This window comes from Podarcis erhardii (genome assembly GCF_964252035.2).
Source record: "Podarcis erhardii genome assembly, chromosome: 1".
Lineage (NCBI taxonomy): Eukaryota > Metazoa > Chordata > Lepidosauria > Squamata > Lacertidae > Podarcis > Podarcis erhardii.
The window spans coordinates 92,263,455-92,290,317 of NC_138497.1; the positions used below are offsets into that span (position 1 = coordinate 92,263,455).

At 42.9% G+C, this 26,863-nt stretch overlaps 1 protein-coding gene across 1 annotated transcript in view; it reads left to right on the forward strand.

Moving 5' to 3' along the window:
- The window catches only part of GLI2 (GLI family zinc finger 2), a 199,071-nt gene that overhangs the window by 126,742 nt on the left and 45,466 nt on the right, over positions 1-26,863 (forward strand). Inside the window, exon 3 of the mRNA XM_081852582.1 lies at positions 5,349-5,454. Coding sequence (XP_081708708.1) covers positions 5,349-5,454 — 106 coding nt within the window. The remainder of the gene's footprint in view (positions 1-5,348; positions 5,455-26,863) is intronic.

Genomic DNA, 26,863 nt, shown 5'->3' on the forward strand with positions numbered 1-26,863 from the left:
GCTGAAAGAGATTTCTCTCTCTCTCTTGAAATGTATGCTTACCCTTCGAGAAATCAGGCAATTGTTTCTGTCTCCAGAAAACAAAAATAAAAATGCTGATTCTGATAGGGATTGCCATTCTGTGATTGGTAGTGCATGGAGATCATCTTTATATTTGCCTTGTTCTATATCCCTTCTTTGCCTAAGGCTAGTGTTTACATGCCCCCTGGAAAGTTACAGGTAACAAGGTTGCAATCTTCCTAATACATGAAATATATCTGCCCAGGCAACCAAGGACAAGAAAAAGAGGCTTTTCTACAGTCAGAAAAAATGTCCACATTTTCAAGAAAAATATGAGATCCTGTGCTTCTGTTGTTTGATTTCTTAAGTACAATCTCTCTGTATTCTCCTTCCTTTAATGCAGAGGTAGCCAGATGTTGTTGGACAACCACTCCCATCAGCCCCAGCTAGCAGGGCTATTGGTCAAGGGTGATGGGAGTGGACATCCAACAACATCTGGAGTGAACAATGTTAGGTCTTTCCATTTACGGTAATTATTATGGGTTCCTGTAAACTCAATGTCCATGCTACAGTACAATTTATTTTGTCCTCTTTATCCACGTGACCTCATACATCATCCCACACACCAATACCAGGTTTCTAATTATAATATCCCATATTTATTTGTTTGTTTGTTTGTTAAATAGCTAGTTTAATTAAATTAAATTTATTTACTTGTTTTAGATATAATCTTGCTCTTCAAATGATCCCAGGGCCAGTTATATACTAAACCACAATAAAATCATTTCATACATAGTTCATCAACATCAACAAAAGATCAGCAATCATACTAATAGGCAGAAATACACAGTGAATGACCATAGCAGAACCATACTAGAGGGTCAGACCCATCATTTCATAAATACACATGTGGGGAAGTAAGTCTAGACGGATTTCTTGGGAGCTTGCTTCCATGTAAGTCTTTAGTTCTTTATGTACACTGGCTAGAGGACAAGCAAAAAATTTTGTTAATAACTAATAATTAAACATTCCAAGGATGTCCACCTCTTTTAACCCCTGTGTGTATAACTATGTAACTGCCTCACACCCGGTAAGAATACTTGTCCATTGAGTAGTTATCATGAAAGGCTTAGTGAAAATGCCAGTCAAGAAGCTAGATAATAACTTTATTGTCACTTTCACTCCAGCAAGAGCAGAACAGTGACAAGAAACTCCTGGCTCCATCCTGATCCAACTAATGACTAATCTATGTCATGACATGATCCACATAGCAGCATCTATCCAGGGTTTCACCTGAAGCCATTCTCATCACCTCCTACCTCTTATCCTTTCGACTGGAGGTGTCAGGGATTCAACCACATGTTATGTTATAAAATGCATACTAAAGCAACAAATGGATGTTTGCAAACATGTGTGATAAAGGTTCTTTCAGCATGTATATGGAGTATGTAACAGGTGTTTGCCAGTACGTCATAACGCGTGAGCGAGCTCTTACCTCCATTTCCCCACTGGGACTTAAGCATCAAAGTTTATAATAATATAATAATAATAATTTATTATTTATACCCCGCCCATCTGGCTGGGCCTCCCCAGCCACTCTGGGCGGCTTCCATAGAAACCAAAAATACAGTAAAATATCACACGTTAAAAACTTCCCTGAACAGGGCTGCCTTAAGATGTCTTCTGAATGTCAGGTAGTTGTTTATCGCTTTGACAGTTTGCCTTGACAGATACAAAAGATGGGCCAGTTTCTTTAGGGGCCAGTACTCAGTTAGGCATGGTGCTGGCCACATGTTAGTGTCCCCTAAATCAATGTTTAGCTTTCCAAAGCTGGGTGTACCACTGAAGTGGTCACCCAGTATGAGACAAAGGCCTTGTTTGCACAACTCTTTCCAGCGAGGGACTCCCCAGCTCACTTCAGTTGGAAAGGAAGTACATTCTGCACATGTTCTCTATTGTTGATTCTCTCAGGGTTAAGCCTTGGCACTGAAAACTGTTAAGTGCTTGTGGACTTGGCATCGAGTTGGACAGAGGTTGGCACTGAAGAGTCTAGCGGCTATAAAACTGGAGTGTGAATGAGATTTTGTTTTCATTTGAGACCAAACAGGGTCATGATGCCCTTTCTACTTGGGTAGACACTAGCTGCATCTTTATTTAAAAGATTCCTACTACACAGGCCCTTTGAGCAGTGTCAAATCAATGTTTACATAGAACCTGGAATGGCTGGGGTTGGGGAGGTGGTAGTAGACCCATAATTCATTCATATTAACTCCATAGTTGTTGTTGTTTTTCTCTTTGGAGGTTTAACAGTTACTCTGCTGTGTGCTGACATTGGCCAGGCTGCAAAATAGCTGCCAGGATTCCCCTGTGACTCCTAGAACAAGGCTGCTATGGAACCTTGAACTCTTTCTACACCATCATTTCTGATTTTACTCCTCTCTCAACAGCCCTGGCAGCCAGGTGGTTTTCAGAGGGATGGAGATAGATGCTAGATAGATGCTAGATAGATGCTAGATAGATGCTAGATAGATAGATAGATAGATAGATAGATGATAGATAGATAGATAGATAGATAGATAGATAGATAGATAGATAGATATAGATAGATAGATAGATAGATGATAGATAGATAGATACAGTGGTGCCTCGCAAGACGAAATTAATTCGTTCCGCAAGTTTTTTCGTCTTGCGAGTTTTTCGTCTTGCGAAGCACGGTTTCCCATAGGAATGCATTGAAAATCAATTAATGTGTTCCTAGGGAGACCGCCTTCAGACCAGGTCCGGGGACAGTCTGTCCCCAGACCTCTTCTGAAGGCTGGGGGGGGGGAGGACTTTTCTCCCCACCGCCAGGCTTCAGAACAGCCTTCTGAAGGCTGGCGGTGGGAAGAAAAGCCCTTCTCCCGCCGCCAGCCTTCAGAAGAGTTCCTGCAGGGCTGCCTAGGCTGCGAATAGCAGCCTGCTGCCCGGTGCGAGGGACGCTCTGAAGCAGAGCGCCCCTCGCGCGGGGCAGACATCTGCAACTTGGGGAGCCCTGCAGGACTTCCCCGCAGGGCTCTCCAAGCTGCGGATAGCAGCCTGCTGCCCCGCACGAGGGGCGCTCTTAAGCAGAGCGCCCCTCGCGCGCGGCAAACATTCACAGCTTGGGGAGCCCTGCGGGGAACTCTTCTGAAGGCTGGAGGCAGGAGAAGGGCTTTTCTTCCCACCGCCAGCCTTCAGAACAGCCTTCTGAATGTTGGCGGTGGGGAGGAAAAACCCTCCTCCCACCGCAAGCCCCGGGAAGAGAGGAGAAGCTGCGTGCCTTCTCCTCTGTTCCCGGACCTCCCACCGCAAGCCTTCAGGACAGGTCCGGGAACAGAGGGGAAGGCACGCAGCTTCTCCTCTGTTCCCAGGGCTTGCGGTGGGAGGAGGGTTCCCCGCTGTCCCGGAGATTTCCCTATGGGCTTTCGTCTTGTGAAGCAAGCCCATAGGGAAATTCGTCTTGCGAAGCCGCTAAAAAATCGGAAAACCCTTTCGTCTTGCGGGTTTTTCATTTAGCGAGGCATTCGTCTTGCGGGGCACCACTGTAGATAGATAGATAGATAGATAGATGATAGATAGATAGATGATATAGAGCTATAATCTTCTGTATTCTTTCGCTTTTGCTCACTGTGCAGTTCAAGCAGTTTCCAAATATTCCTCTTGTGCTGACAAGACCACAGTGAAAAGAAGGGTTGGGGATGTTCTATAGATAAGTTTTTATTCCTCCTAATAAAGTCAAAAGGGTCGGGGAGTGCCCAATCCCTCTTGCATTTTTATTTACATTGCCTGGACCCACCTTTAATAATAATAAAAAATGCATTCAGGGACCCATTTCCTAATTTTTGCACCATATTATATTTATATTTATTATATTTGTATGGTGGTATGGCTTCTCTTGCAACCCAACTTAGATCAGACTGTGACCTGGTCGAGAGTTCCAACCCACCAATGGAAGACTGGTGTTCTAGGGCATGATTTGAGGGCATTAGGCTACCATCTTGTTGAAGCTAAGCAGGTCTGGGTCAGGTCAGTTCAGTGCCTGTGAACCACATGTATGCTGCTTTGGGTTTCATGGCAGAAGGAAAGCAGGCTCTAAATGTAGGGTTGAGAGGTCATACAAATGCATTAGTCAGTTTATCATTTTTGTGCAGTGAATTTCCCAACTGCGTTACAGCTCTCAGATAATCACACTGTTAACTTTGGGGACTGGCAATAAATACCAAGGCTTGTAGCTTTCAGCCACTGTAGGTGTTCTGCAGTCTTTGCAGACCTCTTTAATGAAGTGGAAACAAATGCACATCAGTGGGGCCACAAATGATGATAAGTAAGGGCAATTAAGGTTCTTTCAGAGGGACCACAGCCACATTTCCTTTCCAGTTCTTACTGCTTAAAGAGTTCACATTGGTTCTAACCCCAACTAAAGAATCATGGCAAGAAAAATTGATGGACTATGCAGAACTGGCAAGACTGACAATATAAGCTATGGGACAAGGATAACTGTGACTTTAAAGTTGAATGGGAACCCTTTACAAAGTATTTGAAGACGCAACAAAGCGAACTGGACTCCTTGGCTGGCTTTGAATAAACATTCACAAACTTTTTATTGATAATAATCAGCTAAATAGTTTGAGGATCTATACAACTTTGTAACATGCAGAAAACAGCATTCTCAGAGAAACCAAAGACTGGAACTGAGGGAAGCCGGGGGGTGGGGGTGGGTGGGTTTTGTGTGGGAGGGTGGGGGAAGGGAGGAAAAATGGGGGGGGGGATAAGGATGATACGTTTTTGGATAATATGCTTTGTTTTAATTTTGAATAAAAAAAAGTTTTTTTTTTTAAAAAAAGAGTTCACATTGGTGCTTTGCTTGCCTGTTCCACTCTTAGATAAATATTTCCAAGTTGGGATGTTTGTGTATATACCTTAGGGAAAGGTGCTGCTACTGCTGACAGTGGAAGCAATTCTGGTCTGGGTTCCGCCAAGCTCTGTCGACTCTGATTTGCACTGGGATCCGAGTATTCCTTGGTGCTTCCTATAATCTCCCTGAGTTCAAAGAGCGCTTAGCTGCTTGTCTTTGTCAAAAACCCTGTTGGAGATCTTTTATGTCGAAGATGTAGGATTTCTCCAAATGGCTTTGATTATTTATTCATTCTCCTTCTCTGGTGTACGATAGTACAGATATCTCGAAGACCCCCTTGTTTGCCTCTGCACTTGCTCTGAAATGCATGGAGTTTTAGTGCTTTTGAAACTGTTTTGTGGGGCTTCCCCCCCCCTTCTTTTTAATAAAACGAAGGAAGTTTTTTGAAGCCGTTTTTTTCTTTTTCCTTCCACAGTGCCACAGCATCTTTTCCCAGCCTTCCATGCTCCTTTGCCAATTGACATGCGTCACCAGGAAGGAAGATACCATTATGAACCTCACTCTATCCATGCCATTCATGGGTAAGTTTTACCAGTTTGCTCTGGTGCTGTAGCCTCCTCCTTCCTATGCTGGACTTTAATGACAGGAAAAAGAAAGAAATATGCTACAGCATATATATAGCAAGGCCTTTCTGCAAGGGTAAGCATTCTATTCTTAGCTTCCTCAGAATCTATCTCTTTTGTCCTCTGTATAAATTTGTTAACTGGAATATTGACTACTCAACAGGTGTTATCAATCGCAGAAATCACAGTGGTGTGTATCTTTATTAATAGTTTGTCATTCAGTTGTGTAAATAGTTCCATTGCTGATCGTCACAGCTCTATAAGGTCCTTACTTTGCTCTTTCCACTTTCCAACAGAAATGGAATAAATCATACAGAAATATGCCAGTGAGATGGTTTGCTACAGCACATGCAACCATTCTACTCGCTTACTTGGGAGTATGTCCCATTGGTCTCAATAGGACTTACTTAGTAGACATGTGTAGAATGCTGTTAGTTGGCTTTCTTTCCAGCTTCTCAGATTCCAGGAGGTGCTGCTAAAGATTAGAAATCTGCAAAAGAAAGAAAGAATTTTTCCAAAGAAAGGCAGAAAACTGAAATTCTCAGGAAACTGAGTCCTGTGCTTTGGTGCCACATTCTGCTAAGTTTTCGAATCCCAGCTCAGGAGAAAGGTGGGAGATAAATAAATAAATATAATAATGATAATGCTAGTAATAAAATGTTTTTCTGCACTGCTGCTGCGGAATCTTGGCACACACGCACGGGCATCTTTGTTCCTCCTCTTCCCGTCAAATACAGGGCCTCACTGCCTTTCATAAGTATTTTCAGTAGGCCATCCATCCTCTGTGTGCACCCCAGAGGCACAGCTACACTTTTAGGTGTTCATACTTTTGAAACTTACTCAGCAGCCGGTGATAGACAGCAAGTAACTCACTAGAGATGAAAATAAGACTTTGGAGAAAGAGGAGAAAATGTCTCTAGAGAGGGGTCAAAATCCTGCTCTGGCTGTTTCCAAATCCAGCTGCAATCAGTGAAGAGAAAAATATGCCGTCTCCTAAGGACGTGATGAAGAGCAGCACAGCTGACAGTTTCCTCCCCCTTTCCTCTTCTGGAATGCCCTGTTTCCGGATATCCCCCTTTTTAAGCAGGAGAAGAACTGCTGTGAGGATGAAGGCGAGTCTGAAGGTCTGACAGCTGGGCAATTTCATGCAATGGGGAGTTGCGGAGGTCTTTGAAAAGGGTATTAACTGCTTCATTGTTGCCAAAAAATACCAGGCACAGCGCCTGGGACAAAATGTGCCTCCCTAGCTGGCCTGGAATATCCCCCGTTGGATTTATCACTGCATGGTCAGCATGCTAATCACTGTGGGGAAATGCTCCCATCAAGGGGAGCTGGGAGGAGCAGTTCAATAATAAAACATTTCCACCTCTATCATGTCAGTCATTTTTAATGTAAGTCATTTTGAGTTCCCTTGGAAGCAACCGGCAAATCCAGTAAATAATAACAACAACATCCATGGCTTCTGAAACTAAAACCTAGGGGTTTCATAGTAATGGATTTGGAGCGGCAACAGGAAATGCTCTGATCTTTTAACTGTTTAAAACAAAACAAAAACTATACATTGCTCTGGAGTTTCATTCCTTCCATGCAAAATGAAGCATCTAAGGTGGTAGTCAACTAAGAGTGGTCCCACTGAAATGAAGAAACATGACTAAGTTTGGTCCATTACATTCAGTGGCTCTGCTTTGAGTAAATCTTAGTCAAATACCACTCATAGCATTCTAGGATAGCTCTCTGCTAGTGGGAATGGCAGGTTCTACAACATGATGGTGAATTAACAGGCGTAACCCCTCATGGAGTCAAATGGGACTTACTCCCAGGTAAATAAGCATAGGCTTGCCACCTAGGTACTTTTAGATTGGGAACCACTCTGAGCTTGGATCTGCCCATCCTGCGGATCATTCAAAAGAGCAAGGTAACACGTGCATATCTAACCCAAGCTGAGCCAATGCATCGTACTAAAAAACAAGAGTGCATGCATCAACCTTGGGTCTTGTATTCAATATAGAATCATAGAATCATAGAGTTGGAAGAGACCACAAGGGCCATCGAGTCCAACCCCCTGCCAAGCAGGAAACACCATCAGAGTACTCCTGACATATGGTTGTCAAGCCTCTGCTTAAAGACCTCCAAAGAAGGAGACTCCACCACACTCCTTGGCAGCAAATTCCACTGTCGAACAGCTCTTACTGTCAGGAAGTTCTTCCTGATGTTTAGGTGGAATCTTCTTTCTTGTAGTTTGGATCCATTGCTCCGTGTCCACTTCTCTGGAGCAGCAGAAAACAACCTTTCTCCTTCCTCTATGTGACATCCTTTTATATATTTGAACATGGCTATCATATCACCCCTTAACCTCCTCTTCTCCAGGCTAAACATGCCCAGCTCCCTTAGCTGTTTCTCATAAGGCATCGTTTCCAGGCCTTTGACCATTTTGGTTGCCCTCCTCTGGACACATTCCAGTTTGTCGGTGTCCTTCTTGAACTGTGGTGCCCAGAACTGGACACAGTACTCCAGGTGAGGTCAGATCAGAGCAGAATACAGTGGCACTATTACTTCCCTTGATCTAGATGCTATACTCCTATTGATGCAGCCCAGAATTGCATTGGCTTTTTTAGCTGCCGCGTCACACTGTTGGCTCATGTCAAGTTTGTGGTCAACCAAGACTCCTAGATCCTTTTCACATGTACTGCTCTCAAGCCAGGTGTCACCCATCTTGTATTTGTGCCTCTCATTTTTTTTGCCCAAGTGCAATACTTTACATTTCTCCCTGTTAAAATTCATCTTGTTTGTTTTGGCCCAGTTTTCTAATCTGTCAAGGTCGTTTTGAAGTGTGATCCTGTCCTCTGGGGTGTTAGCCACCCCTCCCAGTTTGGTGTCATCTGCAAATTTGATCAGGATGCCCTTGAGTCCATCATCCAAGTCGTTGATAAAGATGTTGAATAAGACCGGGCTCAAGACAGAACCCTGTGGCACCCCACTAGTCACTCTTCTCCAGGATGAAGAGGAACCATTGATGAGCACCCTTTGGGTTCGGTCAGTCAGCCAGTTACAAATCCACTGAGTGGTAGCATAGTCAAGTCCGCATTTTACCAGCTTCTTTACAAGAATATCATGGGGCACCTTGTCAAATGCCTTGCTGAAATCAAGGTAGGCTACATCCACTGCATTCCCTTCATCTACCAGGGTTGTAATTCTGTCAAAAAATGAGATCAGGTTAGTCTGACATGACTTATTTTTCAGAAATCCATGCTGACTATTGGTGATCACAGCATTCCTTTCTAGGTGCTCACAGACTGTTTGCTTAATGATCTGCTCCAGAATCTTCCCTGGTATTGATGTCAGACTGACTGGGCGGTAATTATTTGGGTCCTCTCTTTTCCCCTTTTTGAAAATAGGGACAACATTTGCCCTCCTCCAGTCTGCCGGGACTTCGCCTGTTCTCCAGGAATTCTCAAAGATGACTGCCAGTGGTTCTGAGATCACATCTGCCAGTTCTTTGAATACTCTTGGATGCAGTTCATCTGGCCCTGGAGACTTGAATACATCTAGACTAGCCAAGTATTCTTGTACTATCTCCTTAGTTATTCTGGGCTGTGTTTCCTCTGCTGAATCATTTGCTCCAAATTCTTCAGGTCGGGCATTGTTTTCTTTATCGGAGAAGACTGAGGCAAAGAAGGCATTGAGGAGTTCAGCCCTTTCTGCGTCCCCTGTTTGCATTTCACCATCTTCTCCTCTGAGTGACCCCACTGTTTCTTTGTTCTTCCTTTTGCTACGAACATACCCATAAAAGCCTTTTTTGTTGCTTTTAACCTCTCTAGCAAGCCTGAGTTCATTCTGTGCTTTAGCTTTTCTGACTTTGTGTCTACACGTGCTGGCTATTTGTTTGAATTCCTCTTTGGTGGTTTCCCCCCTTTTCCATTTTTTGTACACATCCTTTTTTAATCTTAACTCAGTTAAAAGTTCTTTAGATAGCCACCCTGGCTTCTTTAGGCACCTTCCATGTTTCTGTCTCATTGGTATTGCCTGAAGTTATGCTTTTACTATCTCCCTCTTAACAAACTCCCAGCCATCATGAACTCCCTTTCCTTTTAGTATTACTGTCCATGGGATCTCATCCAGCACTTCCCTAAGTTTTATGAAGTCTCCCTTTCCTTTTAGTATTACTGTCCATGGGATCTCATCCAGCACTTCCCTAAGTTTTATGAAGTCGGCTTTCTTAAAGTCAAGAAATTGAGTCCTAGTATGCTTGGCTGCTCCTTTCCGCTGTATAGTAAACTTCAGAAGAGCATGATCACTCACGCCTAATGATCCTTCCACTTCTACCCCACTAACCAGGTCATCAACATTGGTTAGGACCAGATCTAAAATGGCTGTTCCTCTTGTTGCTTCTCCCACTTTCTGGACAATGAAGTTGTCTGCAAGGGCAGTGAGGAATCTGTTTGACCTTATGCTCTTGGCTGAGTTTGACATCCAGCAAATATCCGGGTAATTGAAGTCCCCCATTACTACTATCTCCCTTCCTTTTGCATGCTTGGCCATCTGTTCCAGGAAGGCATCATCTATGTCCTCCGTTTGGCTTGGGGATCTATAGTAAACTCCCATAATGAGGTCACTGTTATTCTTCTCTCCCTTAATTTTGACCCAAATGCTCTCACTTTGGCTTTGAGGTTCTAAATCTTGGATCTCTTCACAGGTATGCACATCCCTGACATATAACGCCACTCCTCCTCCTTTCTTGTCTGGTCTGTTTCTCTGAAATAGATTGTATCCCTCCATTATTACATTCCAATCATGGGACTTATCCCACCAGGTTTCAGTGATGCCTATTATGTCATATTTAGTTTGCTGTACCAAGAGCTCAAGCTCATCTTGTTTATTTCCCATGCTTTGCGCATTAGTGTACAGACATTGAAGTCCATTAATCATTCCCCCGTGTCTCTTATTTAAGGATTTTTTCCTCCCACCACTAGGTCTGCGTGCTGTTTGCTCCATTTGGTCTATGACATTTGGATGATCATCTTCATCAATTGATAGACTCCTACCTTCAGGAGCACTGTCTCCCTCCCCCACATTAGTCAGTTTAAAGCCCTCCTGATGAGGTTTCTGAGATTTTTGGCAAAAACATTCCTCCCAACCGTTGTGAGGTGCAGCCCATCGCTTGCCAGAAGTCCATCTTCAAGAAACTGCAGTGCGTTATCTAAGAATCCAAACCGTTCCTGTTTACACCATTTGCGAAGCCAGCTGTTAACTTCCACTATTTTTCCCTCTCTCCCTGGGCCACATCGTTCAACTGGGAGTACAGATGAGATGACAATTTGTGCATTTAATTGCTTCAATTTCCTGCCCAGAGCCTCGTAGTCTCTTTTGATCTTCTGGAGCCTATTGCTTGCAGTGTCATTGGTTCCCACATGAACCAAGAGGAAGGGGTATTTGTCAGTGGGTTTTATGATTCCTTGCAGTCGTTCAGTTACATCTTGGATCTTAGCCCCGGGGAGACAGCACACTTCCTGAGACATCTTGTCAGGCTCACAGATCACTGCTTCTGTTCCCCTCAGTAGGGAATCCCCTATCACCACTACACGCCTCCTCTTAGGTCTGATCGGGGTTCTTCCGTGAGCTGTCCATTCCAAGGTCGCCTGCACATTCCCTGAGGACTGACTTTGCTGCTCGTCTTCATATACCTAATCGACTGTAATGAGGGAGAGATCCTCAAATGGAGTCTGCTCTTCGTCTTCCATGCTAGGGGAGAGTACCTCAAAGCGGTTGTGTATTTCTAAACAATCAGAGCGAACCCTGGGCCTCCTACTTCTTTGAGTCACGTTTCTCCATATATCTGGCTCCTGTGTTGGTGAACTAGCCTCCTTCTCAGGGGAGTCCCCTGTCTCCTCCTTGGTGGAGACGGTGTGCTCTGTTGCTTCCAAGAAGAGCTCCAGCTCTCTAATTCTTGGAGAGTAGCTACACGTTCCTCCAGTTGCTGGACATTGTCTTCTAAGAGGGCAATCAACATGCAATTGCTGCAGGTAAAGCTGCCTGCAACCTTTGGCAAGATGGCAAACATTGCGCAGGAACCGCAGGCGACTGCAGCTGTTCCCTCACCCTCCATCTTGAGAACGTGTCGTTGGGGGTGGCTACAGCGGTCCTCCATCATAAAAAGCGTGAAGACAGGACAAATAACTCCCCCCAAAAAACCCTAGGTCTCCCCCAACAAACGTTTGAGACTAGCTCCCCTAAATCTAAAAGATGGATCAAACTGATGGATCAAGCTCCTTCTTCAGCTGCTGCCCTGCAAGCTCTGATAAGCTCCTCCCACAGCTAATCACCTGCTTCAACAGAAACCCTGCCCCCTCTGACCCTTGCACAGGGAGAGCAGCTAATCAGCCACAAAGAAACACACACACAAGAAAACCCTTTTTGCTCCTTCTTCAGCTGCTGCCCTGCAATATAAATAACTCCTGTCTTGAGTTTGCCCTACTGCCAAGAAATGCCCTCATATTAACCTCTGCACCTAAGACTGTCTTAGACCAAGGTGATCTAAAGCAAAGAGATGGATGCTGTCCTCCAGTATCCTCATCTGATTGGGATCTTAGACTTTGGTTTCCTTTTTGCTGCTCTTTCCCCCAGCACCCCAGGGGACAAGGGTGCTACTCATGAATTAGATTAGAGGGTTATGTTATTCCAGCATTACCACTTGGACTAAATCACCCTGTAATTGAGCAGTTGTTTTTCCACATGCTGGATTATTGAGCTGTGTGGACTCTTTACTACCAAAAACATTGGGGCCTGTTAGATCAGGCCAGTGGTCCATCTAGTCCAACACTGTGTTCTCACAGTGGCCAGCCAGATACCCAAGGGAAGCCCATAGATAAGCAGGACCTGAGCACAACAGCACTCTCCCCACCTGCGATTCCAGCAATTTGTGTCCAGAGGCATACTGCCTCAGACTCTGCGAAATCAGCAGCAAGATCTACCTGGGTTACATCAGTGATAATCCTACCAGCTGCCAGAACCCTAACCCAACTCCCCAAAGGATTATACTGTACTCTTTCGTAGTAACTGACTTGGTTGAAAGAACAATCAAAGGCATTAATGTCGGGTAAGATCAGTCTTTGCTCTCAGAAACCAAAACACAAAGGTTTGTTTAAACAAGTTTATTATTTTGCAGACTTAAAATTGCAGCCTTTTTCTTTTTTTAGCAACATGTTGTTTCTAACTTAATACTTCCCTACGTGACATAGAAGTTTACAGTTTATTTTGCTACTGGACAATCCATAACAAGAAGCAGTGCTTCCGGAGTTTGAAGTCAGAGGCCTTCTCTGTTTCCTTGGGAGAAACCTCTGTGGAAGTGAGGGGGTGTAGCCTTTCTGGTTCCACATTGAAAACAAAAAGAACAGACTTATGGGCAAGGGTGGCTATCCTGTGGCCCTCCAAATGTTGTTGAACTACAGCTCCTTTAAATAGTGGGTTTCAGCTCTTTTTTTTACTGATAATTATATTCTTTTTTCTTTGAGGGTTTATTATGATCGAGCATTATATAAATCTTGTGAAATACATATGTCCACAAGTGCATTTCTAAATCCCGAAGCACCAATTTTTTAATGCACCGTGGTATGTTTTGTGAGTCAAGAACAGGCTAGTTTTAACATTCCAATATGCACATTGGTCTGGGGTGTGTGGATCAGGTCAGCCTGAATCAGAATTGACTGAAATGTAATTCCTCAAGCCTCCATAGCCACAAATGGCACAGGCAGAAGGCTCTGGTGGTGACTTAGGCCTTGCATACTCATCTGGAAGGCCTTCTCCATGGTCAGAGTTGGTTTAAGAGTAGTGCGACCAAACTGGGCGCCAGCACCACAGGAGGCAACACAACAATGATGTATAACAGAGCAAGAGAGGCGGGGCACCAAATTTTAGTGTCAGTTCCCTTGTGAAAGTATCTCCTTTTGGAGGTGCAGTAGGCAAGTTCTGCCTTGCTGTTTCACCAGTGGCTAAAAGCACATGCGTTTACTCAGGCATTCTCAGACGGTCAATCCTGAGTATCAGATTTTACTAAACCTTTGGATATCTTTTTCTAAATTTTAATTTGTTACAACTGTATCATTTTATTTTTGTAAACCTGCTAGTTATAATTCCGGTGAAAAGTTGTAGGTAAGCGATTTCAAATAGGCTACCAGTGAAATAAATTAATGGTTGTGCCTGTTTTTGCAGTGTTGTGTCACTGTCTCCGCAGGAGAAACCTCCTTACAGTATGTGCAGGAAGGAAAGAGGGCTTCCTATCTGTTATACTGTACACTGATACCATCCTGTGCTTTAGATCAGATTGGTAAACAGAGTGGCCACCACTGTGTAGATTTTAAGGATGCTATAGTAGGGGCTATTCTTGTTACCTGGTGCCATGAGAGACAATAGAATTCTGCTGCAAAATTGATAGGGCTATCCTGTGTTTATACCGTGTACAAGAAAATCTCCTTATTCAAACAAAAGGAATATTTCTTATGATTATTCTACTTTAAACACAACAAGTGTGTGTGTGTGTGTGTGTGTGTGTGTGTGTGTGTGTGTGTGTTTACACAAGAATTCTAGTTCAAAACTGTAGCATATTTTCCCTGTGGAAAAGAAAGTAACAGTGCATACTCGGAAGAAAAATTGAGTCACCAAGCTTTGGCCTTATGATTAATATGATCAGAGCCTGACAGAGGGTCCCCCAATTCATCATGACCATATTCTAGCTGTCTACTTCCTTGCCTGTACCAAATGTATCTAATTACATGAACACTGCACAGCAAATTAAGTGTAGTCTCATTTGTTGTCAACCACAGAGTCTTATTATCTGCCTGCTGCTTTGTGTCAAAGGTTTGTTTTCTGACTGCTCAACGTGACACGGCTCTACATTCCCTTTCATCACTGTTTGCATATAACCTAATGAGCACAGGAGTTAGTTCATCACAGCTGTTGGGGACAGGAGCAGCGGGGTTCCAACAAGCGAGTCTGGTCGGGGACAGAGCATAAGCATAGAAAGTTGCTGTCTGGGCTTTTGTGTATCTCTAAAGTGACCCTAAACTGGGACAGTCAACGTGGGACACATTTCTTAGTGTGCAGTATGGGGTATCAAGTAAACAGATTTGCAAAGCAGTATCTTCAGCAGAGAGAGAGAGAGAGAGAGAGTGTGTTTCCAGCGTTTCCAGAAAGCATCTCTTAGGTAGGAGAAAACTTTGAAGTGACTATTTCTGTGCCCAATGAGCTAAGCAAATGAATGTCTCTCTTCAGACATTGTTCTATGCAGGCAAGTAAACACACATGGGGAACTGCTGTGGAGAGTTCCTTCATGCATCCAGTTGAATGCACTGTAATACTTTTCACTGTGTAATAAGTTTTGCACACTCCTCCACTGGCTATAAGTAAATTCCTGTGTCATAAATGCTTTTCAGACCCATCTAAAGAGGAGACCGCTGAAAACGGTAGGCTTAGTGGAGGATGTTAATAGAAGAACCAACACAAGGATTCCTCCCTTGACAGATACTCCCTTGACAGTATCATGCCCATTTAATTCTGTGGGACTGCCCCTCTAAAATTCATCCTAGACAATTTAGAATTAAATGCCTCCAAAAAGCGTGAAATTATATCAGGATCTGCCGAGGTAGCCTTGGGAGCTCTGTTCTGTCCCTCACTTTTAGTTTGCATTTCTTACTCAATTTCATTTGTTCTCCTGTCCCGCCCACTCCCCAAAAAAACTTCTGAAGAAAAACTCCTAACTCAGCTATTTAAAGAGAAAGAAAGAAGGCTGCTGACAATCCTGGAGCCCTGAGGGCTCAGGCGTCTAAGCTCCATGCTAGAGCTTGACTTAGCAAGAGACTTCTTCAAAGCAGCTTCTTTCCTGTGGTTAAAAGTTGTCAGACACTATGAAATGTAACAAGAAAGATAGCATTGTTGTTGTTTTTTGGGAGGGGCAGGTGGGAATTGATACCCTGGCATGTTTTAGGATGCAGCCTCAGCACTGTTTTTTTTATTCAGATAGAATTACAAAGCTGCAGGGGTACATACCTGGTAGAAATCCTCATTCAGTGGTGGTGGTGGTGGTGGTGGTGGTGGGGAGCCCCTCAAATTTCCCCATAGTTTTTCCTCTGCGCCACCCCACCCCAGTCAATAAAACAGCTGTGCAAGTCAATTAATATAAAAAGAAAACAGGGATTCGTCTTCGAACATGTTACCTTGGCTTTGTGCAGGAGAAAAGTGGAAATGGGGAGGTTATATGTTTTTAACAGGGACTTTGGGGGGTCAGTGTCTTCTGCATGACAATGTTTTACACACACACACACACACCAGCTGTAAAGAAGAGCAGAGCCAGCACAAGGGCTCCTCCAAGTAACATGTTTATTATGCATTCTCCCTGATTTACCTGCCCAAAGCTTGCACAGAGCTTAGGAGATGTTTGCTCTTTATTGAGCATTGCAGGGATGTTGTACAACAATGAGTGTTCATCTAGATTTGTTTGTACAGAGGCCATACATCTTCCCATCAATTGATCATTATCTCAAACATCTTAGTGCATTTTGCCACCAGTTCCTAACCACAGAAAAATCTATTTTTAAAGTGCAAAAGAATATTTAATCTAAATTTCTCCTCAAAAGAAAGTGACAGCCCTGAGGTAACCTGAGACATTTTACTGCCTGAGACTGCAGCACAAATGGCTGCTCTCTCCCAGCTAAGTCAAGGTGTTTGGCATGCAAGGCCAGCCACTTCCCACAAAGACCTCTTCCTTTCCCTGGAAGCAACAATATTTAATAGTAAGAATAATAGTAATAAATAAAATTACTAATAATTCACTACAATTTCACGACATCCAAAATCAGCCACCCGAGGCAGCTGCCTCACTCTGCCTAATAGCAGGACCAGTGCTAGAGAAGAGCAAACAGCAGAGCAGATGAGTTGGAGTGATCCAAGAAGGCCATGGGATTCAAATCTCAATAAAAGACTGTGCAGTTTGGGGATAAGCCATAAGTATGAGCAAGCTGTAATGTTACACTGCTGAAGAGTGCCGGGGGGGGGCGGGCGGATTGTGGGTTATTCTCTAAACGTTACATTCCGTAAATAAGTTTTGGGTGTGTTTTTTTCTGTACACAGTTTCTAAAAAACTGAGTAGCTGAAGAAAGGGGGAAGGTTACTCTATATAATTTCTGAATAGTCAAACTCTGTGTGTCAGATTTACACCTGAGCAATTCTAGTTTCTATCTGCAGTTACAATAAGAATACAGCAGTGTATTGCCCCAAGCAGTCTACTGAACTTTGATCTGAGGGAGGATTAAGATGCAGCCCTGTGCACTGACTAAAGGAATAAGCTCCATTGAAGACTGTAAGTGAATAATATTTTACTGCCTAACACAAAGACATGGATCTGTAAACATGAAGTGCGCACACACTACTTTGAGTGCCCAAGAATTTAGAGATACACAGCTACCTTTCATGTCTGATGGGAAGTCAAAAATTCTTGCTGTATGGGTGATAGGTATGACTACCTGTAAAAATGTGCCATATAAAGTGTGATCCAGGGTGATTGCCATCTCCAGATACTGTTAACTGTCCTGCCATTGTTGTCTTGTCTCAATGTGGCAATCTGTGACCAGATTCAGATGTAATTCTAAGCCATAGTTTTGTGGCAGATGAACAAACCTCAGGCTTTCATGCTCCCGCCCTTTCTTCTTCTCCAGGGTGGCTGCAAGGAAGAGATCAGAAACAACCACTTCTGTATTCAACTAACCACTGAATGTTGTTTTGACCAAAGTGAGGCTGCTGTTAGTTTTAATAAACCACAGTTTGATCTTGGATTGTTTGGACAAAGCATTGTTTAAACTAACCATAGCTTTTCTCATTCAGTCAAATCACAAACTGTGGTTAGTTGAAAGTGGAAACAGTTGCTTTCAACTTCCTCTTCATGACTATTCCAGAGGAGGGGATGATCCGAAGCATCTGTTACTCCTTGAGCAGAGAAAGAGTAGGGAGATGTATTGTACCCAAATCACTAAACTATGGTTTAATGTTATGTCTGATTGCAATTACGTTCTTTAAATATATTTGATGGAAAATATGTTCATTTTCCCTATGACAAATATAATTCAGAGCAGCGTCTAATGTTAATTTTTGTCATATTCATCTTTAAAAACCTCTCTTCAAATTTTAAGCTGTTTTTCAGGCTTCTCTGAATAAATGCCCCAAAATATGGAATTAGCACAACTAACATGTATGTATCTTATGGTAATGATATTGGATAGGCTCTTATGACACCTCTTATGATCTATATCAGCAAAAGTTAATTTAGAAGCACTCGCTGTTGAATTATTTTTCTTGATATTGATTCAGTGTTTTGCCCTACTAAGATATACTCAGAGTAGATTCATTGATATCAATGAACTTAAACTAATCTTGTCCAAGTAGACTTCCAACCAGTCTACTTTGAGTCAGATACAACAGTCCAAATAGTTTCCAGATTATTTCCTACGTATTCTGATTTTTTTTGTCTTATATGGGTGTTCCAATTGTACACTTGATTTCCACTGTGTGAGGGATAGTGGGAGGTGTGCTGCCAAGACTCTCTCCTGCCCCGCCCTGCCCCCACCTCACCCAAGCATATATCCTCCTCCTCTCTTCTCAGTCCTCCATGTATTGGAAAGCAAAGGTCTAAAGCAAGGGGCCTTATTGTGCAGGAAGGGATTAAAGCAGGGGTCAGCAATGTTTTCGTGGCTTGGGCCGGTTCATGGTCCCACAGATGCCATGGTGGGCAGGCGCATGCGCAAATACTATTTCCAGCAAGGAGGAGTTGTGCACAGCTTCCCATTGGCTGCAGGAGCTTCCTGCAGCCAATGGGAAGCCAGCCAGCATTGCGGAAGGCAGTCCGCGCTCTGCTCCGTGCTGGTTTAGTGCTGCACACGGGAGCCAACCAAGCGGGCGGAAGGGGTCCCTGAGCAGGCAGTGGGGGTCCATGGGCCAGTTAAACAACCCCCATGGGCCACTTGTTGCCTTAGGTTGCCGACCCCTGGATTAAAGTGTAGGCTCCCTACTGCATACATTCAGCCTTATGGAGGATGAGGGGGAAAAAGACTGGGAGACAGGGCTTGTCAGCACTTTCACTGGTGAAAACAAAAACTCACATACAAGCTGAACACCCAAGTAGGGCTATGACATCTCCCCTCCCCTTTTTAAAGCCAAACAACTGGCGTAATGTGAAGCACTTTCCAACCTTATTGATTTCAGCAGCAACCTTGCACACTCCTCCAAGCTGAAATCAATAGCTGTAACAGGATCCTTATGATCTTTGCTTATCTACAATTATATCTGCATCTGCATGTTAAATTGGCCAAGTAATTTGTATTTTGAAATAAATTTCCAGGACAGAAAAAGTCCCTCCCCCAGCATACTAGACAGGCACTTATTCTTACTGTGTTTGTTGTATCACCGTATCACTTTCTGCCTCTAGTGGGAACTTTATATTATACCAGTCTTCCTTTCTAGCTGCCTCTGTTCATTTTATAGGCCTCTTTTATAGAGCCAGTGTGGTGAAGTGGTTAAGAGCAGTAGTCTCGTAATCTGGGGAACTGGGTTCGCGTCTCCACTCCTCCACATGCAGCTGCTGTGACCTTGGGCCAGTCACACTTCACACTGCTGTGACCTTGGGCCAGTCACACTTCTCTGAAGTCTCTCAGCCCCACTCACCTCACAGAGTGTTTGTTGTGGGGGAGGAAGGGAAAGGAGAATGCTAGCCGCTTTGAGACTACTTCGGGTAGTGATAAAGCGGGATATCAAATCCAAACTCTTCTTCTCTTATCCCTTCCATATGTTGGGTGTACATTACTGCTATCAGTTTATCGAATGGTGTAACAATTAATTGGGCAGCATTCCCTATTACGATCTCCCAGATTTGGTCTGTGGGGCAAACCTTATATTTGGCAAATTAGGTTACAGTTAGCACATAACCTTGTGCACACAGGCTTTCCTTGGGGAAAATCTCTTTGGAGTTATTTGTGTCTAGTCCATTACATCAAAAGGACATATTTCTGTCAAAAAAATATGGCTTATCTAGTATCCACAGGCAGATAAAAAAGGAACACACCTGTCTTTAAAGTCACTTTTTATAAAATGAAACTTATAAGCCAGTTTAACTTCATAACACACATTTTGACGATGCCACAGTGTTCACTCTTATGTACCTTTCTACAGGATTTGCTTTTAAGTCTTTGGCTTTTTTTGAATCGATGTTTCTTTGCTTCTTTAGAGCTGGAAGTTCATCCAAACTCAAAGTTAGCAATTGAATGTGCAAAGAGTTGTTTTATTGTAGCTGTTTGGTCAACCTCATGACATTTGGTAAAATCTATACCACTCACTAGGGCTTTCTATGAAGCTGACATTAGATAATGTATACTTAAACTAGTTCTGCTACCAGTTTGTCTCCCTAGGAACCCCTGGAAATTGTAGTCCTGCGAGAGAGAGAGCAGGGGTCTTTAAGAGATAAATTTTCGTTGTCAAACTACTATTCTTAAGCATTTTGAGGGGAAGCCTCAGCCATTACAATGGTATAAATGTTATCTAAGGCTTCACACCTCACACTTACCTGGAAGTCAGTCCTATTGAATACAAAGAGACCTACTTCTGAGTAGACATGCATCCTGTAAGTCTGTATGATAAATAGGCCCATTATCGCTGTTGTTTAATCTTTGTTTACGTTATTCATTTAGTAAGGGCGACAGTAATAGAGAACAGAAGTTAGATGACCGATAAAACCAGGGAAGTACCTTGTGACCTACATACAAATATCATTGTATGTACTGCATTTATTGGGAGTTGGAGTAAAAGGAAATAAATTGTTTATGTGTATTTCATTGTTATGTGATCTCTATTGAGCTCTTTCCATCTCTGACTTAGTGCTAGTAGCTATTTGGTAATCCACTGGAGGACATCTTTTTTATTATTTCTTTCCATTTATAGCTCTCTCTAAAAGCACAAGTTTAGAGTGGCTTACATTTTTTTTCAAAAAGTAAAACAGTAAGATAAAATATACTAGATGTATAAATATACAGCTAAAATGACCCTTAACATATGTCAGTACACTAGAACGTAGTCTAAATAACAGCCTTTTGCGATATTGTACAGGCTGATTTGATGGCTGCAAAGTATATATATATATGAGAAAGAGAAAGGATGGCAGCCATCCTTCCAGTGACAGGAGAAAAAACATTCATAGCTACTGCCACTGCCTACATGGGATGTTGCTGTGGTTCTCATGGTATAATCAAATATAATTCTAGCTGCCCATCTTTTTTGTTCTGTGATCAAAAATATAATGCTCAAAACAGCTTACAACCATTAATAAATCACAAAATCACAATCATAATTTCACAATAACCGCAATAACAAAGCAGCAACATATAGCAAATGTAACAGCATACAAAAAAAAAAAAAAACACACCATACCCATACTATAAATGTAGCAACATTACATATCCTGGCAGTAGCAGAAATATAAGGGGAGTCTGAACCGTTTGATTTTCATCTCAGGCAATCAAGATTCTGTGCGGGGAAGCACAGAAAAGTTTCCCCCACTTCAAACATTATGTTGACCACAGTGATAGTATTAGAAGGGGCAGGGGTAACTGGGCATCCCTAGCCAACACAGTTGCCCTCTGTACACAAGTAATGTGCCAAGAGGGGTTCATGTCAGGCCACAAACCAAAGCAGACATGTTAATTTGTGTGACATCAGAGCTCATGTAGACCCGTGTGGAATTAAGTTCTGTGCCCTTCAATTATACTTCTTTAACAGGTACAGTGTCTGTTTTCTAAGTATGTGTACAGATTGCTGATTTGTATTTTTGTGTGTGCCGAAAACTGAAGCTTATTTGCCTTCTGCACATATTTCTGTGGAACAAAGTTTGTTTTGAGAGAGGGAAAGCTCACAATTTGATTTAGTATGACTTAGTTGGGTTTTTTAAAAACGAAATTGTTTTAGAATGAGATGTTGCTTGACAATTAGAAATATACAAACAGAATGTGAAACTAAAACACAATATTTAGTCTGTGTTTTAGATTTGCAAAGATGCTGTGTTGGAATTTGGTGGGGTTATACCAAGAAAACCAACAGAAATGGTGAAGTCACTGGAACCCATGGTTCAGTCACTAAGTGTGCAGTCAGTCACAAACAGAAGAACGTGGTCTTCTCCAGAAGATCCCCATGCTGATCCATGCTGCAAAACATCTGAAAGGAGGAAGAGATGAGTCAATGCAATTAGACTATGTGGCTTGAAAGATCCTACAGGCTGCAGTCTAGTGCTGGACCACCCAAGTAGTTGTGGTTAAAAGCAGGCCTGATTTGGCAGAGGTCTGGATCTGAATGCTCTGCCAGAATTTCATTGAACAAAACATGCTCTTGGGGAAAAAAATTAAAAACAGAGTTGGGTGCCCATCAGGCTAATCGTCTCCATATCTGCACTATGTTTTGGCTCATCCAAATGATTTCAAGTGGGCGTCTGGAGGCCTCTAATTTGATGCCAAGCCAGAGGTGCATCATTGTACATTCCATGCACCAGATACTGATTAGGCACAAGATAGTGCCTTGAACTAGGTACTAGATTGCTATTTTAAGAATTGATATGAAAATGGGCTAATAACACAAAACATGACACATTTAGACTGCACTCCTAAGCATGCTTACTTGGGAATACATTTCATTGAAGTCAGCAGAACTTCTGATAATTGGTCTGAGATTGCTCTGCCGGTCTATTTCTTCTGATATGGTCTCCTGTACATAGCTGGCAACCTTCCCTTTTTTTGCGGGAAATTCCCTTATTCCAGCACTGTTTCCCACTGCTTCCTGCTGCTATCCCGGATTGTTACATATCCCGTAGACTGTCCCCGGGACAGGTGAGGCTGCTGGTCCCTTATTTTCGAGGCTGCTGATCCCTTATTTTCAAATCTGAAAGTTGACAGCTATGCTCCTGTAACAGCTGCTGCATCCATTTGAACAATCTTCCTCAATATGGTTTCTTCAAGTTCTTTAGATGCTTGTTCTGTACAAGCCAAATGAGGGCTAGGGAGCGGCTGACCAAGTACCTCACTTAAAAAGCCTCTAATAAGATCCCACAGTGTGACCACATGTGCCAAATGATTGCTGGTAGAGCAAGGGATGCAAACTTGTGGTTAATAAACAAATAACATAAAAAGGACCACTTTTGAAGTTAGTTTTTTACTTCACGGCTAAACTTTAAAATCTGTCTCTTTGCTTCTTCATCATTGTGCTTGCATCTCCTCTTATCTTCATAGGACTTTACCATGTGTTAAATTTCAGATTTAACAACTTTAAGGATGCTTTTGTCACTGTTTGCTTTGAGGCATAAAATAACTCATCATGAATATTTCTCATGACAGTCATAAGAGAAATGCATTGCAAAAGAAGGCATAAGAGTAACCATGCCCATCAGACCAGCATATTCTCTCTCTTGCTCTCTCTCTCTCTCTCTCTCTCTCTCTCTCTCTCTCTCTGTCTCTCTCTCTCTGACAGTGGCAAGAACCGGGTACATTAAATTAGAAGGTGTTTCAAAAGACCTAGCTGGCTTATCCTGCCAATTTGGGCCTGCAAAATATAGTCTGCAATGAATCCCCTCCACAAATGATGAGTAGTGCAGAGGAACTCCATGCACGGTGGGCAGGAAATCAGCAGAACAAGGAATGAATGAGAAGAGACGGGTGTTGGGGATGTTGATTGGCCAGCCTGGCTGTCTAATTTACTCCACTTCCTCTTCCCCCAGCTCATTCATGGCATTTGATGGGCGTACTCCTTCCCTGAGCAATCCAGTGGCCCAGACCCTACAGGCAGCCTTTTCACCCTAGGACCAGGTTGCCAAATGCAGCCAAGGAAGCAGCACATGCACCCAACATGCATCATAACTAAGGGAGGTGATGGTTATTGTGGAGTAGGGCAAAAAAAGCCAACCATCTCATTCCTCCTTACTTGCCTTCATTTTACCCTCCACGCACAGGAGAGATGCATCATAATTTGGTTTTATTATCGTTTTCTTTCACTGGACACAATCCAGCCTTGGTGAAGCATTTTAAGTTCCATTGGTTTAAACTGTAGGCGGGAAGCCTGTGGGGCTCCAGATGTTGCTGGATTGCAGCTCCTATCATTCCTGACCATTGGCCATGCAGCCTGGGCTTGATGGGAACTGCTGTCCAGGAACATCTGGAGGGCTACAGGTTTCCCACTCATTGTTTAAATTAAGTGCAAAGCATGTTCTCAGTGGGAAAAGCAGCCCTGAGAGTTGAGGGGGGAAATCCGCTGATGAAAAATGGTTATGCACATGCTAGGAGGGTGCATCAGTTCTCTGTGTGGGCTGAATAATGAAGTGAATTGGGGTTATTCAGGGGTCTCTCACCTCCTCCCTGTGTAAAAGTAAATTGTCAATAGCCACTCCCCTCCAGCTCAGATCAGGGCTGCCATGAAGCCTCGTGTCACTCTGTTTCTGTGCTTTTCTGTGACATTTCCTATACACTGCTATGTTTCTGTAGGTCTTTGGGCTTTGTAAAAAGTGAGGCTGTCCCAAATGTTGCTTGAAGAACACTGAAAAGCTGTGGGTTGTTGTTGTTTTTGTTGTTGTTTGAAGCCCAGCAGCAGAGGATTTTTCTACAAGTTAAAAGCTTCATTTTTCAAAAAAATCCTATGTTGCCCTGCTGTAACAAAACAAAATTCAGAACTCTTCAAAACTCTTCAGCCAGTGTTCCAAACAGCCTCATATTGTAGGTTCTCTTGGAGGACACAAACAACCTTTCACTAGAAAGGAAGGCTGGCATGAAGCTGCAAAGTCCCCCCTCCCCTTCCTTAAAAAAGAATATGCATCACTCAGATACTCATAATTCTTCTAAGGTAAGAATGAGACAAGGCCTTGTTTCCTACTACCCAGAAAAGAGATAAAGGAGGGAAGAGAAACCATTTAACTTCCCCTGATCTATTTGAAATTAATTTGGGAGGCTTTATCCACTCTGAAGGGCCTTATGTGCCCGTAAATTTCATGCACTTCAACCAAAAAGGGGAAAGTTTATAGCCATTTCTCAGTCCCTCGTGATAACAGGAATCAGGAACAGAGAGCTTCCTTTTATACAAAGCAACTCAGAACCCAAAACACAGATCAAAGTTGAAAGAGAATTGAAATAATCAGAAACAGAACACAAATTTTAAAAATGCAGTTACAAGACAAATCTTGGGACTCATGCACTCTCTCGCACATGAATGCATTAAGCACCCCTCAGTTTTATAGGTTAAAAAGAAGGGGCCCCCTAAAATAAAATACTGCATTTTGATTTAAAGGCTCCGTATTCCACCCTTGTATGTTCCTCAAGGCCTTCGTGCAATCTGATTATTCATTAAGGATCCTTTGAACTTTATCCTTTGACTTCTCATACAACTATTCATGGAAAATCTGAGCTAAGTTCAACTTCCTAGCCATAAGTTTGCAAATAATCTGATGATGCTAAATGTTTGCTTGTTTTCTCTCGAGACAGGAAAAAATGTAAGGGCATCCAAGTTCAGCATTCTTTTAGAATTACTCCCAAGGTGATTGCAGAAAATTGTACTGTGGAAGAAGAAAATGGTGCAATGAATGCACCCTAAGATTCTAATTTTTGCTGGTTTCTCCCAACCCAAAGCCAAATCTCTCATTCAGTGTGGACTTTTCTACTATGCCAGGGGTGACAAACCTGGTGCTTTCCAGATGTTGCTAGACTCCAGCTCACATCAACTCTAGCTAGCATGGCCAATGGTGAGAGATTATGGGAGCTGAAGTCAAACAACATCTGAAGGGCCACAGGTTCCCCACACCTGTCCTTGGCAATACAGTGTTGTGGTCCTCATGTGCACCAAGCCATAAAGGTTGCTCCCAACTCCATAGTTCACTATGGGCTTCTGTGCCTATGTACAAGGTTTTCCTGCATTTAAGAGTTTCAGGTTCCCCAATTTAATTTCCGCCGTCCAGGTATAAGCTACACACAAAAAGTAATCTTCCTGGGGTTTATCGAGTGCTAAGCACTCTTTGATTGGATTAGAGTTTCAAGTTAGTGCTGAACTGAAATGTAAGAGTTCATTTCATGAGCATTGTCCCTGTCTGTGAAAGGCGCCACCTTTTTGTGGCGCCTACAACGGCATTTCCTCCTACTGCAAAAGTGTAAAATAAACAAAAGAACCAAATACTGCAAAATACTTGCTGTCTTTTCAGTGACCAAAAAAAAATATGGCCTTTGGGATACAGTCCAACACCAGTAACCAGTGGTCCAGACCTAACTTTATGCAGCCCTTAGACCAACTGCATAAATTGTCTGCATGCTTTCAGTCTCAACCTCTGGCAAGAGGAATCTGCCCCTCACCAGCAGCCTACTGGATGGGAAGGAATAAAGAGAGAGAATGAGGTGGCAGAAAGAAAAATAAAATGGAGTGGCTCCAACCACTCACATGTGGCCTCCAGCAGATTTCCTCCAAGGGAATGTGACCATAAATAGAAAAAAGGTTGCCCACCTTAGCTATACCCATTTACCTGGGTTGAAGTCAATTGTATCCTGTGGTAATATGGTCATTTGTCCATAAGAGCATGGGCAAAAGTTTATTAGGGCAAGGATGATTTCATAGCTAAAAGCATTGCTTGGAAGCATGATCAACGCGTGGAGAGCTCATGCTGCCCGATGATTGGCCTACGTAGCATAGCCTGATCAAATACGTGCTCTGGTGTGAGAACATGAGACTAATGTATTGTATTGTCTTTTATCTGCTGACTGAGGCAAAAGCTCTCTCTCCTTGAATTTGTATCTTTTCGTGAACACACAATAAAGGTTGGGGCGGCAGCAGCTTCGAGTAGAGCTGTGGCCATATTTCTGCAACTGATCTTGGTGTGAGACTGATTATTTACGGATGGCGAGCTGGTTCTCGTCAGTATCCAGTGAAATTTTACACAGAGTATACCCTCTGAACTTAATGGGCCTAAGTTAGTCATGCCTATTCATTTAAATGGGTCTCCTCAGATTATTACTAAGATTGAATACAACCTATTGTATTCAACCAAGGTTACTCCTGGGTTGACATCTATAGGATTGCCCAGTTAAATTCAGAACTCTGGTGGATTCCATAAAGAGATCCCTGTTCTTTATAATTTAATAGCCAGCAACCCACTAGTATTTAACGCTCTATTCCTTATAAACGTTGATTGGGTTAATGGCTTCATTCCAACAACCTCATTTAGGGAGCTCCAGCTGGCCTCCTAGCCCTGTTTCCTTGTATGTAAATGTGGGTTTAGGGCTGATCCTCACCAATCTGCCTAAAGGCAGACAGGCACCTTGTTAGGCTTTTG